Source organism: Phoxinus phoxinus (assembly GCF_949152265.1).
Source record: "Phoxinus phoxinus genome assembly, chromosome: 13".
Classification (NCBI taxonomy): Eukaryota; Metazoa; Chordata; class Actinopteri; order Cypriniformes; family Leuciscidae; genus Phoxinus; species Phoxinus phoxinus.
In genome coordinates this window covers 10,854,130-10,871,039 of record NC_136888.1, presented here as the reverse complement: position 1 = coordinate 10,871,039, position 16,910 = coordinate 10,854,130, and the positions used below count along the sequence as shown (strand labels likewise).

The window sequence follows — 16,910 nt, the reverse complement described above, 5'->3', positions numbered from 1 at the left end:
TTTAACCACTGACTCTTCACAACCTCATCCTATGAAAGTACACAAAGAGAATTTTCTTTTGCAGCGCAGAAAACTGTCTTCTCGACATGTACACAACACAAACCAACGACAGTGTTTGAGAGCGGGAAAAGCAGATGTTGTTCGCGGGCAGCCAATGAAGACCATTGGTGGGAATTACGCAAATTTGTTACATTGTTAGTTACCTATGAATGTTATGGAAGTAAGACCGGAATTACTGACGACTCATTTCGGCATTTCAGAATCGATTCTTTCTTTTGGGAGACAATAAAATTTATAGCTTTAAAGCTTTTACATTCACAAACAGCTATATTACACAGAACATGAAAAGAAATGTTCGAAAAAGCATACTAGGGGCACTCACTTAAACTAAAACCAGACTCAATGCTAAGGACTTTTTCTACTGGCACGGTTGGCCCCACCACAAAAAAATAATAAAGAACTGAATAAAGAACATAAAATGGTTATTGTTTTAGTTGTTTTTGATCCATGTAACCTTAATAAATAAGGGAATGACACCAAAAACTATAGCTTAAGTCATATACATTTTTTTAATTGTTACAGACAGTCAGTAATAAAATAACAAATAATCAAATTATGAGCAATAGCACAAATAAACAATAGAACAAACATATACAAATGAAATAAACAGTTATTTTCAGCTTTTTCATGTAAGTCTAACTTTTTAGGTAGGGTACAGAAATAGTCATCAAATCTAAAATATCACTGCATAATCTTTACTGTATAAATATAGATGAACCCTTATTACAGGTATTCAGTCAAGAGCAGTGAGCGATTTTTCTTTGGTTTGATTAACATAAAAACAATACAGCAGGATAATTAGGCTGCTGTCACTTTAAGAGTTGCACGGACCCAATATACTGTTACACATGTATCTCATGCTAACGTTTAATGTCTACTACGTTCACGATGATACTCGACAGGTAATTTGACAATTTTCTGTGAATATGTCCGTGCAAGCTCTGGAAGTTGTGAAATAGTATTTGCGCGATGTGAGACGCGGTGCTCTGGGTACCAAACTTGAATATTTAAATTGGCAAGGCTAAAAAATGCGCAAAATATCAACTTCTGTGAAGATGCAGCACTGGCCCGATCAGGCAGTCCTTTTTGTCGAGGCCTGTAAAACTTTTATTAAACTAACAATTATTCCTGAAATTAAAGCGGAAATAAAATAAAATAAAATATAAATACGAGATAAAAAAACGTAAACTTAGAAAAAAATTACAATTATGCAACTAACTAAAATAAGTTTAAGTAGTAATATTACGAACACTAAATTTGAAATAGAAATAAACAGAAATATTAAATAGAAATATAAGAAATCTAATAAAAATGACAAACGGACATAACACAATTACTAAAATTTGAAATCAATATAAAACCATCTTAAAGCTACAGTCCGGCACTTTTTGGGTTTAAAAATATCAAAAAATACATTTTTGAAAAAAAAACGTAACCAGACAGTGTTCAAAACGATCTGCTTGCCTTACCTCGATTCAAAACGGTAAGCTTATAATAATGATTTTAATTCTAGTGGTACTGGTGGATTTCCGCGGGAATTTCGAGCATGTCTTTGCGTCATTACGTCACTTCTGTACACATAGAGAAGGAGTCTCGGCTAGTCGGCTATTATAGCGTGTGTGGATGATGGTGGAGATTTAGCTTAGCACTTGGTATGGCGGATCCCGAAAGTTTAAAGCGACAATCACCAGTGACAACTGGAGATTCACCAGTTGTAAAACCCAAAGACTTCGGACTTCAGAAAAAATATATTTTTCATGTTTTGACGTGATATAAGCAATCGTTAGATTTAATCAGCATGATATAGCTACTGCAATGCTTCCCCCCCACCCCCCGAATTTGGTCAGAACAAAAGTGAATGTTACTTACTTGTTCAGATGACATTTTTCGATGAAAATTCTAATGTTGACACTTTCAAAAAGTACGTTATACTCTGAGATTGCTGATGACAGTACAGTATCCACAGCGACGCGGCAGCGACAGGTTCTCCTCAATACATTGTGTTCATGCGCTGTTTCATGCCGATTTACTACCCACGCACAGTTAATAATTCCGCGAATAACTGCAATTGCAGATTTCGAACAGAGATGGCGACAAAGAGGAAAAACGACGGACTGCAGCTTTAAAAGCTAATTAAAAATAATAATAAATACTATAATAGTATGTAAACAATACTAAAATAACACTGGTCTAATAACTAATACACACACAAGTTATTTATTTTCAGATTTTTAATGAGTTTGCAGGTCAAATATAAGAATATAACCCAGTGAGATGCATCTAACAACATGACACAATCATCCGTTGGACGGATTAAGGATCAAGGTCGACGTCCCTCCTGCCGGTAGGTGAACTAAACCCCAGTCCTGACAACACCGGAGCTAACATCATCCCCTCAGCCAGTCAAAGTGCTGAAAGAAAAACTTATCTTCCTCTTACATGAAGGATGCTACACACAGACCCTGACAGAAACACAACGCTGGGAAGCAGGAGGACATTAAAATGTGATTAGTGCTGGTTTCCTGTCGAGCCGACGCGCGTCACCACAGCTGCGGCGAGACTACAAATGCAAATATATATAAAAGGCTAATGTTTTATGTATTTGAGGAGCGGAAAAGTGTGTCTTAAATATAATAATTAATATATTGACCATTGAACAAGCTATCAGCATCAGTCAAAATTGTTGCTGATGTACGTGGTCAACAAAGACCCAGAGGACATTATTAAGATGAGTTTGAGGAAAACAATCGAGAAAGAGAGAGAAGTGTCCCTGTAGACTGGTTGGGACGATATGCTATTGCGACTCTTGGGTGCCAATTAGATATGTATTGAGATTTTTAAAAATAGGTATAAATGATCTTATGGTGTGAATGGTCATGCAACGTTTAATGTCCTCAGGGTCTCTTTAACACACACACACACACACACACACACACACACACACACACACACACACACACACACACACACACACACACACACACACACACACACACACACACACACACACACACACAGAGAGAGAGAGACAGACAGAAGGAGCAGCAGCTGGTCAGTTGATGGGCAGGTGGTGGAAGACTATGTGTGTGTGTGAGTGATAGAGACAGTAAAGGATCAGTGGGCACTGTGAAACAGAGCCGTGTTGTTAAAAATAACTTCTCTCTCTCTTTCTTTCTTTCTTTCTTTCTTTCTCAGCCAGCCCAAAAACCGCTCTGACCCACAGAGCATTCCAACGCACTTATTAGTCGCTCTCTGTAGGACATGATACTGTGAATTAAGGCATTCTGCAATCAATTATTTCTTAATAACTTATGAATAATGACCAATGACCATTTACTGATTCAGAAAGTAGTCATGTAATAAGCAGGATAAATGTAACCAGTAACTATTTCAAAATGAACCGTTTCACATCAGTGTCCTGATCATACTATAAGGGTTTATTCTGCCATAATCACTAACATACCACATACGCGCACAGAACACACACTCAACTATCGTTCAGATATAGTTCAGATTTATTCTGCAAGGATGCATTAAATTGACCGAAACTGACAGTCTAGACATTTATAATGTAACAAAATATTCTAGAGAAAAAAAATATCCTAAAAAGAAAACAGCACTGTATAAATATGGGTTTACGTGCAACGAGTTTTATGTTTATTATATTGCCTGGTGAGAACATGAAACAAATAAAATAACCAATATTAAACTAGGGGTGGACGATATACTGGTAGACATTAACCGGTGGAATTTGGTATTTATTTTGGACTATTGTCTCTACCACGGTTACGCTCAAGTGACGTTGCTGTGCTGCGCCATCACAAAACCGTATCATTTGCACGCATTTTTAAGCATTGCTCTTTAAAAACAAGTGATTTTAAACCGTTGAAACGCAATAAGCAGTGAAAGACAACTCATTACACTAAATGCGGGCGCTGTGAGATAGTTTCTGAGTGATGCGCGTGAGGACTGAACTGAGTGCTTTTTGCCAGCTAATTGGTTTGATAGAAATTGGGTGGAAAAAAGAAAAATGTCCTATTAAGGCAAGCTGATGCCAACCTCACGGCATGATCACGAGACGACTGGAAACTCTTATCAGACAAGCTATGTTTACAGAAAAAGAGATCGGTACTGCCAAGATACTGAGAGAGACAGAATTCCACACATTCCTAACATTAACATGCTGGAGATATAGAAGGATTCTTAGGCGGTGTCCACCAAAGCATTTTTACCCCCAAATATTTTCAAATGGTAGCGCCGTGTATTTAAAGATGCCAGAAGCGTGACGAGACACTGCGCGTCTATTTCACACTGAGCGCTTGCCGGTTTTTACGGACGTTTTTTGGGGTAAAATTTAATTTTCAAAGCTCATCACTGTCGCTTTTTACCCAGCTGTCCAATCACAGTGGAGGAGGGGCGGGACAATTACCACACCGACCAGTAACCACATCCTTCTTGTACAACGGCAACAAGACGACAACAAGCACAACAACGGAATAAAATAATTTAAAACAAGAGCCAGAGCAAATGCTTTACATTGTATTGAGATTCTTATATTTAGAAACAAACTTTCAGTGAAGTTTGATTCAGGGTGCTTGAAAAATAAGTGCTTTCAGGAGCCCGAAGCAAGGCATTTTCAGAGGAGCTCCTGGTGTTTTCGGCTGGCTAAAAAGGCTTTGTTGGACACATGACCTTAGTTTGATCTGCACTGCTATTAGTGATGTTTGCAAAGGCAATAGTGTTGTCAAAAATATCAATATTTCGATATGTATCGATACTGAAATATCTGAAACGATTCCAACACTCCTTTCAGCGGTATCGATACACCGATACCAGCTGCGCTTTATTGCTCACACACCCGCCTCCTTTCATTCAGTCAGTCTTCTAATTTACTACGGTTAAATAGTGTTGGTGTGACCAGGTCTGAATTTCGGCAAGTAATTGCGCATAATTCTACTCATTTGCGCAGATTTCGCACTCACATCGAAAACACACACACATAATACAGCGGCCACCTCAGTTCAGGAAGAATGTGTAACAGTATTTTGAATCCGTGTGTGCATCATCTGGTTTTAAAGGGACAGCAACCTAATAAACGTGCCGCTCTCTATGTTGTTAATGTTTACCCATTTACTCCTAAAACGCCTGCTAAAAACGCCTATAAAAACCTGTTATTCTTGGATAAATGTCCTTATCTCCTGAGGGTTTTCTGAAAAAATACTAAAAATTGTCAACGTCTACCAAAACCTGAATATCTAAGCCTCTGTAGCACTTAGAAACATGAAATAAAATACATTTTGAAGGTAAGAATCACAGGTTTGATTAAAACATGCTCCCTTAGCACTAACATAACTCAAAAAATTCTCAAAATCATATGGGAAAGAAAAAATATTTAATTATATATAAATCAATTATATCAGCATGCCAACACACTGAACAAGGCTTTTGAACGAACCACAGTACATTTGGGTGGTCACGTGGTCTTTAAAAACTCAAGACCCACCTCGTGTGTATTTGAACCTATGACAGTGCGTTACATGCTGCACGTGTCATTAAAAGTATGACGAATACAAAATGCTGCGCTACGCAGCAGCCGGCAGGAGGTTCAGAGTTGCGCAACGCAGTAACCGGCGCTAGATATAATGTTTCGGCGCGCAGCATCCAGCAAAAATGGGTTAATCAAACAGCAAAAGCCAGAGAAAATCACTTACTGCTCTTGACTGATTCATCTGTATTTAAATTTTACAATGGAGATTATCCAATGTTATTTCAAATTTGATTAGGCTACTTTGTTTCTTTATTCAGTTTCTTACCTGAATACTACTGTTAGACCTATAACTGAAGCAGTCCATTTAATTTGTATCTTAATTCTATTATATTTCTTTAAAAATATTGTTAGTTATTTGGGTAACACTTTATTTTACAGTGTCCTTACATGTTACATGTACTTACCATAGTAATAACAGTAAATTATGCATAATTACATGCAACTCAACCAAATCCTACCCTAACCCCATAAGTAATAAGTTAATTAATATTACTCAGTACTTAAATCTATAATTGATCAACGTTTACATGAAAAAATCTTAAAAGCTTTATCATATAAAGTCATCTCTTCAGAAGATTTTTTTGATTGCCTAGACTTTCCATAGATGGATAAAAAAATACATATATTAAAAATATCTATATGACATTACCGGCATATGCAGGATTTTTCCCTGTGGCATCACATGGTATTAAATATAGATACTTTTCAAGGTATTGTATCAAAGTTAGAAATTCCAGTATAGTGACAACACTAATCACTATTACTAGCGCTCATGCTTAAATGTTACAGATTTGAATAACCCCAAACACTAACTTGTTGTCATGCCAATAAAGCACTGTTGAATTTGCATTGCCAGAAAGAGAGAGTGCTCAATGAACTGAAACGCTTTCCCATGGCTAGGCGGTCCAAAGTCATGAGCTGTACTTAAAACCCTGCAATTTTCCCTATAAATGCGTAAACAGTAAACACTAATGGCCTTTAGCATGACCCAGCATTCCTCTCTCTTGCGTCTATTTGTTATTTGTCAGTCTCGCGAGTGGAAGGGGGGGGGGGGTGGACAAAACAGCAAACATCCCCCCCCAGCCCTTCCGCAAATAGACCACTTACAGTGATGACCATGTTTACTCTACTAGCAGCTATTTTCTCTTCCTGATTTTCTCTTTCCACAAAGAAACACGGGAAAGACTGCTTCCTGCAGTTCAAAAAAAAAACGTTTGGCATTATGAGGTTTTTTTTAATAAAATAAAAAAATGCAGTTCTGGACATATAAACAAAGCTTGTTGTTTAAAGGTCTGTGAAAAAAAAAAAAAAAAAAAAAGTAACTCTCAATATTCATATTCATCAGATCTGACTTTCTGGTGTTTAATTGGTTTAAATCCAGCTAGCATAACCCCGCCCTTTGTTAAGAGCATTCCAGACACTTCACATAAACCAATTAGCTACATATCAACAAATAAAGAGTCAAAGATGTCAGTGTTGTGCATCAAGGCCTCAACACACACACACACACACACACACACACACCAACAGAAAGAGAGGACAAGTGATCAGAGGAAGGGAGGTAATCCTGCTTTAAAGGAGCATGTTGATCTGTGGACACCATCTGCCCTTGACATCAGACGGACCGAGAGAGAAGTGGCATGGCTTACTGACCACTCACGTCTCCAATGGTCAGCTGTCCGGCCGTACTATTAGACAGTCTCATCTCAGTCACACTGAGCCTTTCACAAAGAACGGTGTCTCATTTCCTGGAAATGAGGCATCACTTCCTATGAGGAGCAGAACAACTAGCAGTGGTGTACCACTTCCTTCAGGGTTTACACCGCATCCTGTTTAGCGGTTTACAACAGGCCTCAACTTCCTCAACAGGTGCTGTTTTTCTAAAATGCATCTAAAATGACTTAAAATCTCAGAACAAAAGGATATATTCACTAGTGCAGCTATCCTACCGGTTACTAACTACATCAATCTGGATAATATCAAACTGGGACACACAAAGTTAGGAAAGTTAGGATATTTTCGTGACCTGCATTGAAGATATTTTGGCGGCCGCTAAAATGAATCTTTGTCCCATCAAAGATGTGTTTGATCATTTAACGTGACGATACCTGCCGTACTGCAGTACCCGCTGATAGCCGGCTGCTTTTAAACCGCTTTGAAGAGCGTCAAATGTTTCTATTTACAACAATCGCCAATCACGAGTTCCGCGAGCTCTAATTGCAAATCCTTTCATTATAACCCACAAATTATAAAGCCGATGTCAATAAGAGCTTCATTGCACAGCGTAGGCAGCTTCATTGATTATAACTGGAGTTTTCAGAAGAAAAGTTACATCTTTAACTAGCAGGCTTTTGAATCTGACAAGTGTAACTCGTTCATTTGATGTCTCTGTCTCTCTCGGTTCAGCTGCCACACATGGCTTTGTGATACTTTTAATAAAATCACACATTCACAAATCAAATTACTACATATCGCAAAGTTTCTTATGTGCGATATGTATTTAAATGTGCGATTGAATCCGATTGACAGTGATAACCGTAAATAGACGGAACAAAACAACCTGATACTGTGTCAAATGATCTGTGAGTTAAGTCTTGGAGTGTAGATGCAAAATAATAGATCTGCCACTTTTACCATGTAATGTGTTACTTTGTTGGTCATTTTATTTGTTGGTCATTATTTATATATATATATATATATATATATTGCAGCACAGAGTTAAGTCAGTATATACAGTACATTAACGACGATTTGAGACAAATAAATGTAAATTTAATATAAAACTATGTAAATGGCGCTCTGTGGCGCGGCAGGATTTTAAACACGGTCCTGAACCGTTGCTGGGTGCCGTGGACAGACGCCGAATGGCGCCGCCGGTGTACACACTCATAGGCTGGGTCCCAATTCGCCTACTTATACTACGACCATAGAGAATAATGTGTTCGAATTTTAAAAACTTGGTCCTGCGCGACGCGGCGCTTCTCGTCCGGTGTGCGACCGTTTTCATCACCAATTATCATAGTAGAACAGCTTTCTCAGGCAGTTTGTGATGCATTTTGGAAACAGGAGATGAGCCCCTGGTCTAATGTGCCACCTGGCTTGAGAAACCCGTTCTCAAAGACTTACTTTTAGTCATTATTTGGGTAGCACACATATTCTGAATGCCTTCGGTAGAATTCAAATGAGCCATTTTAATCTAGATTGATTCCAAGATTACAGTGAGATTAATCTAGATTAAAAAAATGTATTTATGCCCACCACTAATATATATATATATATATATATATGAACAAAATGAGAGATGCAGACTTCTGGAATCACTTGCATGATGATTGCACCTGATTATTGATTGTTCATGTGAAACATGTAAAACTTTTTTTATCATATTCATAATAATATATTCATATAAAATATAATAATATTAATATAAATGAATAATGTTTACATTTAAAAGCGTAACTTTAATCATACTGCTGAAAAATGCAGTTTTGTTTCAAAGCATCACAATTTTTAGTTCCTCCCCAAAAACGAAGATCCCAATTTCCACATTATAGTCTTAGGGAAATCTATAGATTCATTATAGTTTGTTTAATTCCCGGTCAAAAGAAAATAAAACAATTGAATGTTATCTGCAAGGACGGTGACTAAGGCGGTTCCAATCATTATCTGATGACAGCTATTGGCAGTTGACTGTAAGAGACACCAAGGACCTGGCCGTATCTATCTGACCCATCAGGTTATCATCCCGAGAGAGAGAGAAAAGGGGTGGACATTCAGGAATTCTGATCAATATCTGCACACAATCCAGAAGAGGGTCGATAACAGGATTATCCCAAACAGACCTCGCGAAACCACTAGAGTGAAGATCTCAGGAGCTCCAGAATAACTGAGGTGTGTGCTTGTCAATGCGACAGAGGCCGACCTCATGATGCGAACGAGCTCCAGGCTGGATTTTCTCTGCCAGCAACTCATTCGAGCAGAAAACATGCACACCTGAATCAATATTAACCCAGATTACACAATAGCTTGGAGCGGAGCTGTGATGGAGAGGTTAATTCCCCATCCAAAACAGCCCTGAGAAGAATCTTACAAGAAGAGACAAAACTTCACATACTTAAACCACAATAACCTACTGTTACTAATGGCTTCCTCCAGCTGGACAGTTACTGTACTTCATTAACTCAAACCTTACAGTTGTTACACTGTAAGAACAGGAAGCTGTGAACTGCCATACAAAGGTCACAGAGTAGTTTACTGCTGACTTCAGTGTCGGCTTCCTGCTAAAAGAGACCGCAGGAATGCGAGGGGGCTTTCTTCTGCGGCCTCCAGGATTCTGCAGATGGTGATCAGCGACGTGGTCGAGGATCTGGGGTTGAGATCTCGCTCAGAAGCTGCAGCGATGTTCATTCCCCTGGGAGCTCCTGAGATTCCAGGCAAAGATGGACGATCCTGGCGATCCCAAGAGGCTGTGCAGCTGTGCCACACCACACCCTGAATCAAGCACCACCAGGATCTCACTCCACACTTTGGTTATGTTCAGAATGGAACACTAGCATATTGTATACTGTGCAGTATGGTATAATCACTACTTTTTGAAATAGCATGCAGTATGCTACTTTTAGCATTTTTAATCCAATTTTGTGAAAATGTTTCAAAAATTTTGGCAGCCTGAACAAATAAGAAGACACAAAGGAAATGTTCGAAATTGTGGTTGATATTAGGGCTGGGTACCGATTAGGGATGGGCATTTTTCAAAAATATTGTATTCGAATATTCGGGCTTATAAAAATCGAATATTCGTTTATTTAGATTATGTTTAACGAGAAAGGTTTTTTTTTTTACGTTTTTTTGTCACCATTTCTGAACAAACTTACAATTATCGTATTTTCCGGACTATAAGTCACTCCGTAGTATAAGTCGCATCAGTCAAAAAATGTGCCATGAAGAGGAAAAACAACATATATAAGTCGCACCGGACTATAAGTCGCATTTATTTCGAAATTTATTTCACAAAATCCAAGACCAAGAACAGATATTTAATCTGGAAAGGCAAGTTATTCAACTACACAATAGCACAGAACAACAGGCTGAATAGGTGTCCGGCGGCATGTTAACATAACACATTAATAGTTATTCAGCTACACAATAGCATAAAGAACATATACCTGGGAGGCTGAATAGGCTAAATTAACATAAGCCGGCGAGTCCAACAAGCAAGTTACCGGTAAGCAAGTTCACCAAGCTCCTGCGATCTCATTCCACAACACTGAATCCATTGAATTCTTCCTCGGTGTCGCTTCTGAACAACTCCGCCAACTAGAGCGCCCTCTCGCGGCTGTAGACGGTAATGTTTTCTCTTGGTTCATCTCAGTCAGTATTAATTAATTTTGATATATAAGTCGCACCTGACTATAAGTCGCAAACTACCAGCCAAACTATGAATAAAAAGTGTGACTTATGGCCGGAAAATACGGTAGGCAATATACACAACAAGCTTACAAGCCTATATATCTTAAGGTTTTCTTTTAGTTAAAAACATTAAACAATGTGTGTAAACAAAAAATATAAAGAACAAAACCATAAGCTCAAGCAGCGCGAACGGGAAAATAGTTAACCCGCTAATAAAGCAGAATCGCACTACAATCGCACAGAATGTACATATGCACTCGAGTCAGCATATGGTTATTGTGTTTATATTGTTTCACGTTCATGTTGAGAAAACAATACTATCCACATGCTCGAGTGAGAAAACACGCTGTGCTGACAGAGGTTGCAGAGACACAAAGATAACGGTTTGCTAAGCAAAGTTTAAACAAGCACTTCGGGTTTTCGGTTTCATAAACCCAAACTTAAAGGAAGCATGTGTCTCAAAATTATTTTGCTATCAAGGTATTATCTCGGATCACTGGAGGTACAGCTGCTATTACCTGGAGTGATGGACAGCTGTCTTTCATCATTCGACTGCTGTTTGGATTTCATGTGATTTCTCAATGTGGTGGTGATATTATGATAACTCCGTTTCATTCATTTATTTGATTAAAAGTAATTCCATATTGCAATATAATTTTCCTCTAAGTAATTCCAAACTTCGTGAGGCAGATGACGACATTAGACTAAGTGATCAAATACAATCAACTTGTTAAACACGCTCCACAGCGCCACCCAGTGCATTTAATTATAACTGAGTTAGTGCTTGGGATTTATCATGGACTGCATTAACTGCCAGCAAAGAAACGTAGTAAAATTCAAATAGTATTTTATTTTCCAAATAATAATTCCAGATCGAACAATCGAAAAAATTATAATATTCGTGCACATCCCTAGTATCGATACAGATGTTCGATTTGATTTGATTTTATTCCAATTCAAAAGATCTAAATTTGATTCGATTTTCGAAATCGTAACAAGCTCAAGCATTTAAAGTGACAGCTCATATGACCGGAGCCGAGGCAGACTGCAGATGGCAGTGGTGTGGCTGTCAGAGCCTCAGAAGTGACAATGAGGTGTCAAAATCCCAGACACGCCACTGGGTTCTTCTAGGAATACGAGTGTTAGATGTCTTTTAAATGCTGGCCAGACTCGCTCATAGCCAGACGCTGAGGGGCGGTGCTGAAAATAGCCTGCATTCAGCAGATTGTTGCTGCTGGTCTGGTGGTGTTCAGAGGGATGGTCCTGGGCGAGTCACATACCTGTCTGCATGTGGAATGAGAGCAATGCGGGAGGTGAACTGCTGACCTCTGGTGAACAGGTCGGTGCAGCGGTCACAAGCTCCACACTGTGCTCCGCTTACACGCATGGAGTCCACTCGACTGGAGCCGAACACAACTATTCACAACTGTCCTAGTTAAGAAACAGGACGGAGACCCTTTCACTTTCCCTTTTTGTTTGTTTCAAATAAACAGCGATTAATTGGAAAGGCAAATGAGTCTATAGCCACCTGGGAAAGATCAAAATGTTTTAGTTATTAAAGGGTGTATTTCATAGAAAACAGCATTTTCCCTTTTTCTTCTGAAATAAATGACTACTCTGACATTTATAACGCTCCACACACGGACAATTTATGGAAAACCTACCGCAAAAATGGTCAGAAAGAAAATTAGAAAACTACTATCATAAAAAATGACATTATTATTAGGGCGGTCACTAACAATTATTTTGACGATTAATTGAGTAATTTTTTTGTGGTAATAAAAATAGACCCAAGTGAACAATAACCATTAAAATGACTTAAAATAGACATACCGGTACATATAATAAGAACAATTGGTTCGGATAAAGTATCAAAAGCAAGAAATCATATGGTTTTATTGAACAACACTGTTAAATTACATAATGTAACGTATATTATATAAATTATTCAGCACATTAGGTATTATATTTAAAAAAAATACACGCACAAGGCACCAACAGCCGTTTGATTGAACCTTTGTTGTTATACTTTACAGCATGATCAATTCCAGCGCATATATTTACTGAATATTTAACTGAAAAACGCAACCTTTGTGATTTCACAATAGCACTATGCTATATTATGATTTTAAATGGTTGTAATATCTCAATTCCTTTAAAAACAGTCTAATAATGCAGTTCATGGATTCTCATCCATGGAATAAGCCACTTTCAGTATTTTGCTGTTTAATCGACACAGGCAAACTGCAATTGAGATCTTTTTTAAATCGAGTACTCAAATTGAATTGAGAAATCGTGACAGCTCAATATATTATTCTATTAGTGTGTGAAACGATTATAACGGCAGCACAAAGTTATCGCTCTTTACAACGTTGGACACAACAGTAATTAATACGATTAGCCTTTTGCTTGACTACGTTATCAAACTGCTAATGATTTGCTAATGTTACAGAAACCATTTTCCCATTCACCACCTAAGAGTGTCACAGCTGCCTTCTAAAAATGAGTATCCTTAGACACGCTTTGAACAACTCAGAACGTCAGTGGAGAAAGGCATGTAGTTCATCATAACATTGTAATATACATCATATATATAATTCACCCGCTATATTGCTAAATGTACCCGATTTTTCATATCAACAGAAAAATATACTGGGATAACCTGGCTTCTCTTGAGACTTAACTGCTTCAGATCGGTCATGGTTAATGATATGCTAAAACCTGACGCCATGCTGACGTAATTGGTGGTTACATCGTAGTTTGTGACGTAAGCAACACCAGCGATTTCAAACAGTGTTTTTGAGACTGTCTTTAAATCAATGCCGTTTTAAGGAGAAAATACTCAGCAATGGTACTGACTTATGCATTTATACATGGTTTGTCTTAAAGCACATTCAAAACACCACATATACATATAATCAACATTAAAAACTTGATTTTCACCACAGGGGGTCTTGAAGACTTTGTTTCACTTGATAATATACTTAACAACAACACTCCAAATACAGAACCAAAACACTGAAATTCTTCCTATTACTGCAATGAAAACGCCAGCACAGCCATGCCCGTGCATTCACATTATAGAGATGTAAGGTAAGAAGAACAGCTGTCTTGGCCAAAACATGTCACAGTTTATCACTGAACATATGGTGTGGGCTCTGACTACCACTCAAACGCAAACAGCTTTAACTGGACAGCAGGAAGATGTAGCGCATCAACATGGGCACACTGCTGCAGGGGACAAACATACACTTTATACTAATAGTGAATAGCAAGCAGCTCAGAAATTAAAAACATTATTAGCGAAGAAACTCAAACAATACATAACAGACTCGGTGAACTGAAAAGCCTCCAGCATGGGGGACAGACTAACAGGAAATTCACAGCCTGGCACACAAATAGGCAACTTCCTGCAATGCGTTCCCGCATTAAATGACAACAATGGAAGCCCCGCCCCTTCGTCAAGCCGGTCTACTCAGCACCTTAAGTTAAGCTTTGGGCTTTACTATGGAAGAGGTTACGTAACCATTCATTTCAAGCTTGAGTGAATCTGTCCAAAACTGGACGATGCACTCAAACGTGGGTAAAAATGGAACTTCATCTATTTTCCTTTTTTGGAAGGGAGTTGCCCACAGTATCGCACCCTTTTTAAATCGTCCAAAACAAATCTCTCACGGCCGGGGTGGCTAAACCTGTAATTACAGTCCTTATTTGAGTTCCCAGAGAGCAAACTGTACGCACGGACCTCTGCTCTGCTCCGTAGCAGCAGCCTGCAATTAGTAAGACCAGAATAAATCAATTCCACTGGAGCCACATCTGAGAGGATGGGCGCCTCCGAGCGCAATCCCTGCAACAGTGCCCCGCAATATACATCGCAATAGCAACTGGGTAGCCAAAGGCAGTACTAAAATGTCCTCTGTGATTGCTGAAATCAGAACAATTAGGTCACTTCCTGTGTTCCCAAAAGAATACACATTCCCATAGACTTTTGTCACATTCTCATTGATTTCCATGCAATTTGTTCCAAATGTCAGTGTCGTGCAGTAGAACCCAAAAAAGAGAGCAAAATGGTCTCACCTGTGGACATAGTGCAGCTGGTGCACAGAATCGATCGCAAGAACCATCTCCGCCAGGTAGAATCGGGCCATGTCCTCTGGTAAACGGTCCTCAAACTTGCTGAGAAGAGTCAAGAGGTCACCACCCACGTAGTAATCCATCACCAGGTACTGCAGAAGACAGACATGTCAGAACTAAACGGCATAAAAGCAGACGTACACCAGATACAATAGAAATGTGCAGATTGATAGAAGATAAAACGGTAGATACATAGAACGATGGATGGATGGATGGATGGATGGATGGATGGATGGATGGATGGATGGATGGATGGATGGATGGATGGATGGATGGATGGATGGATGGATGGATGGATGGATGGATGGATTGACGGTTGGAACGACAGATAAATAGATATAAAGCTAGATATAAATGATAGATGAAAGGTAGATAGATAGAAAGATGGAGGTAAATAGAACGATAAAACGATAGATAGATAGATAAATAGATAGATAGATAGATAGATAGAAAGATCGATAGAACAAACGATACAATGATAGAATGATAGACTGAATGATGGATGGATGGATGGAACGATGGATGGAATGAAAGATAGATAAATAGATTGATAGATAGAACTATAGATATAATTCTAGGATGATAGAACGATGCATGGATGGACAGATAATTAGAACAACAGATAGATAAAAAGATTAATAGAGGGAATGCTAGATATATTGATAGAATGATAGATAGAACGATAGACAGATGGATGATAGATGGATGGAACGATAGATAGACTGATAGATTGATAAATAGAACAATAGAGAGAACGATAGACAGAACAACAGAGAGATAAATAGATTGGATGGATAGTAGGGATGCATAACGATTAATCGCAATTAATAGTTTTTGTTTACATCATATATATGTGTGTACTGTGTAAAATAATTATGTATTTTTAAATACACACACATGCATGTATATATTTTAAAAATATTTACATGTTTATATAAATTTTTATATTTAAATATAATTTATATTATATATAATTATAAATACTTAATATATAAATATATTTATTTCTTAAAATTATACATGCATGTTTGTATATTTATATATACATTATTATTATACACAGTACACACATATATATGATGTAAACAAAAACTTTTATTCTGCAAACGATTAATTGCGATTAATCGTTATGCATCCCTAATGGATAGATGTGACAAATTTAGGATAAATTGAGTTTTACTGTAGTACTATTATGGTTTGGTGGTCGAGAAGAGAACCTGCATGACAACAGTAACCAATCAGACCTCAGAATAAGCGGTTTGCTTAATGAGAAAAAACACATGACCACCACACCTGGCTGACACATGCGAACCGGCCAGAGGTGTGGTTCTCTCCTGCCCAGCATCTCTGAGGTCTGTCCACCCTCACCAAACAGACCAAGACTGTTCAGGGACTACTGGGATTGGCTAATCTGATCTAATCAAAGCTCCTGTTAATGTGGAGTCAGGGGCACTCAGAGCGCAGAAGCCTACCAGGAAGTTGTCATCCTGAAAGGTGTAGTGCAGCGTGGTGATCCACTGACTGTCCCCATTCACCAGCACGTCCCGTTCCTCCCGGAAACACGCTGTCTGGGGAGAAAAAAGACAAACATTTGTTAACATTTAGTTGATCCCAAACAATGTCATTTTCCAAACTGCACTAGAAAGATTGAATTGTGTACCTCTGCTCTTTTTAGCATCTCCCACTTGTTGAGGATCTTCATGGCAAACACCTTGTCTGAACTTTTCACCTTTACAACTGCTACCTGTAACACACCGGA

General features: G+C 38.3%; 1 protein-coding gene across 9 annotated transcripts in view; it reads right to left on the bottom strand.

The window, feature by feature from the left end:
* Window positions 1–16,910, bottom strand: part of cdc42bpaa (CDC42 binding protein kinase alpha (DMPK-like) a) — a 75,005-nt gene that overhangs the window by 39,687 nt on the left and 18,408 nt on the right. For all 9 annotated transcript variants that reach the window (XM_079632580.1, XM_079632572.1, XM_079632574.1 and 6 more), the window contains exons 3-5: window positions 16,812–16,895; window positions 16,624–16,719; window positions 15,095–15,243 (exon numbers count right to left, since the gene is read on the bottom strand). In XM_079632580.1, coding sequence (XP_079488706.1) covers window positions 15,095–15,243; window positions 16,624–16,719; window positions 16,812–16,895 — 329 coding nt within the window. The remainder of the gene's footprint in view (window positions 1–15,094; window positions 15,244–16,623; window positions 16,720–16,811; window positions 16,896–16,910) is intronic.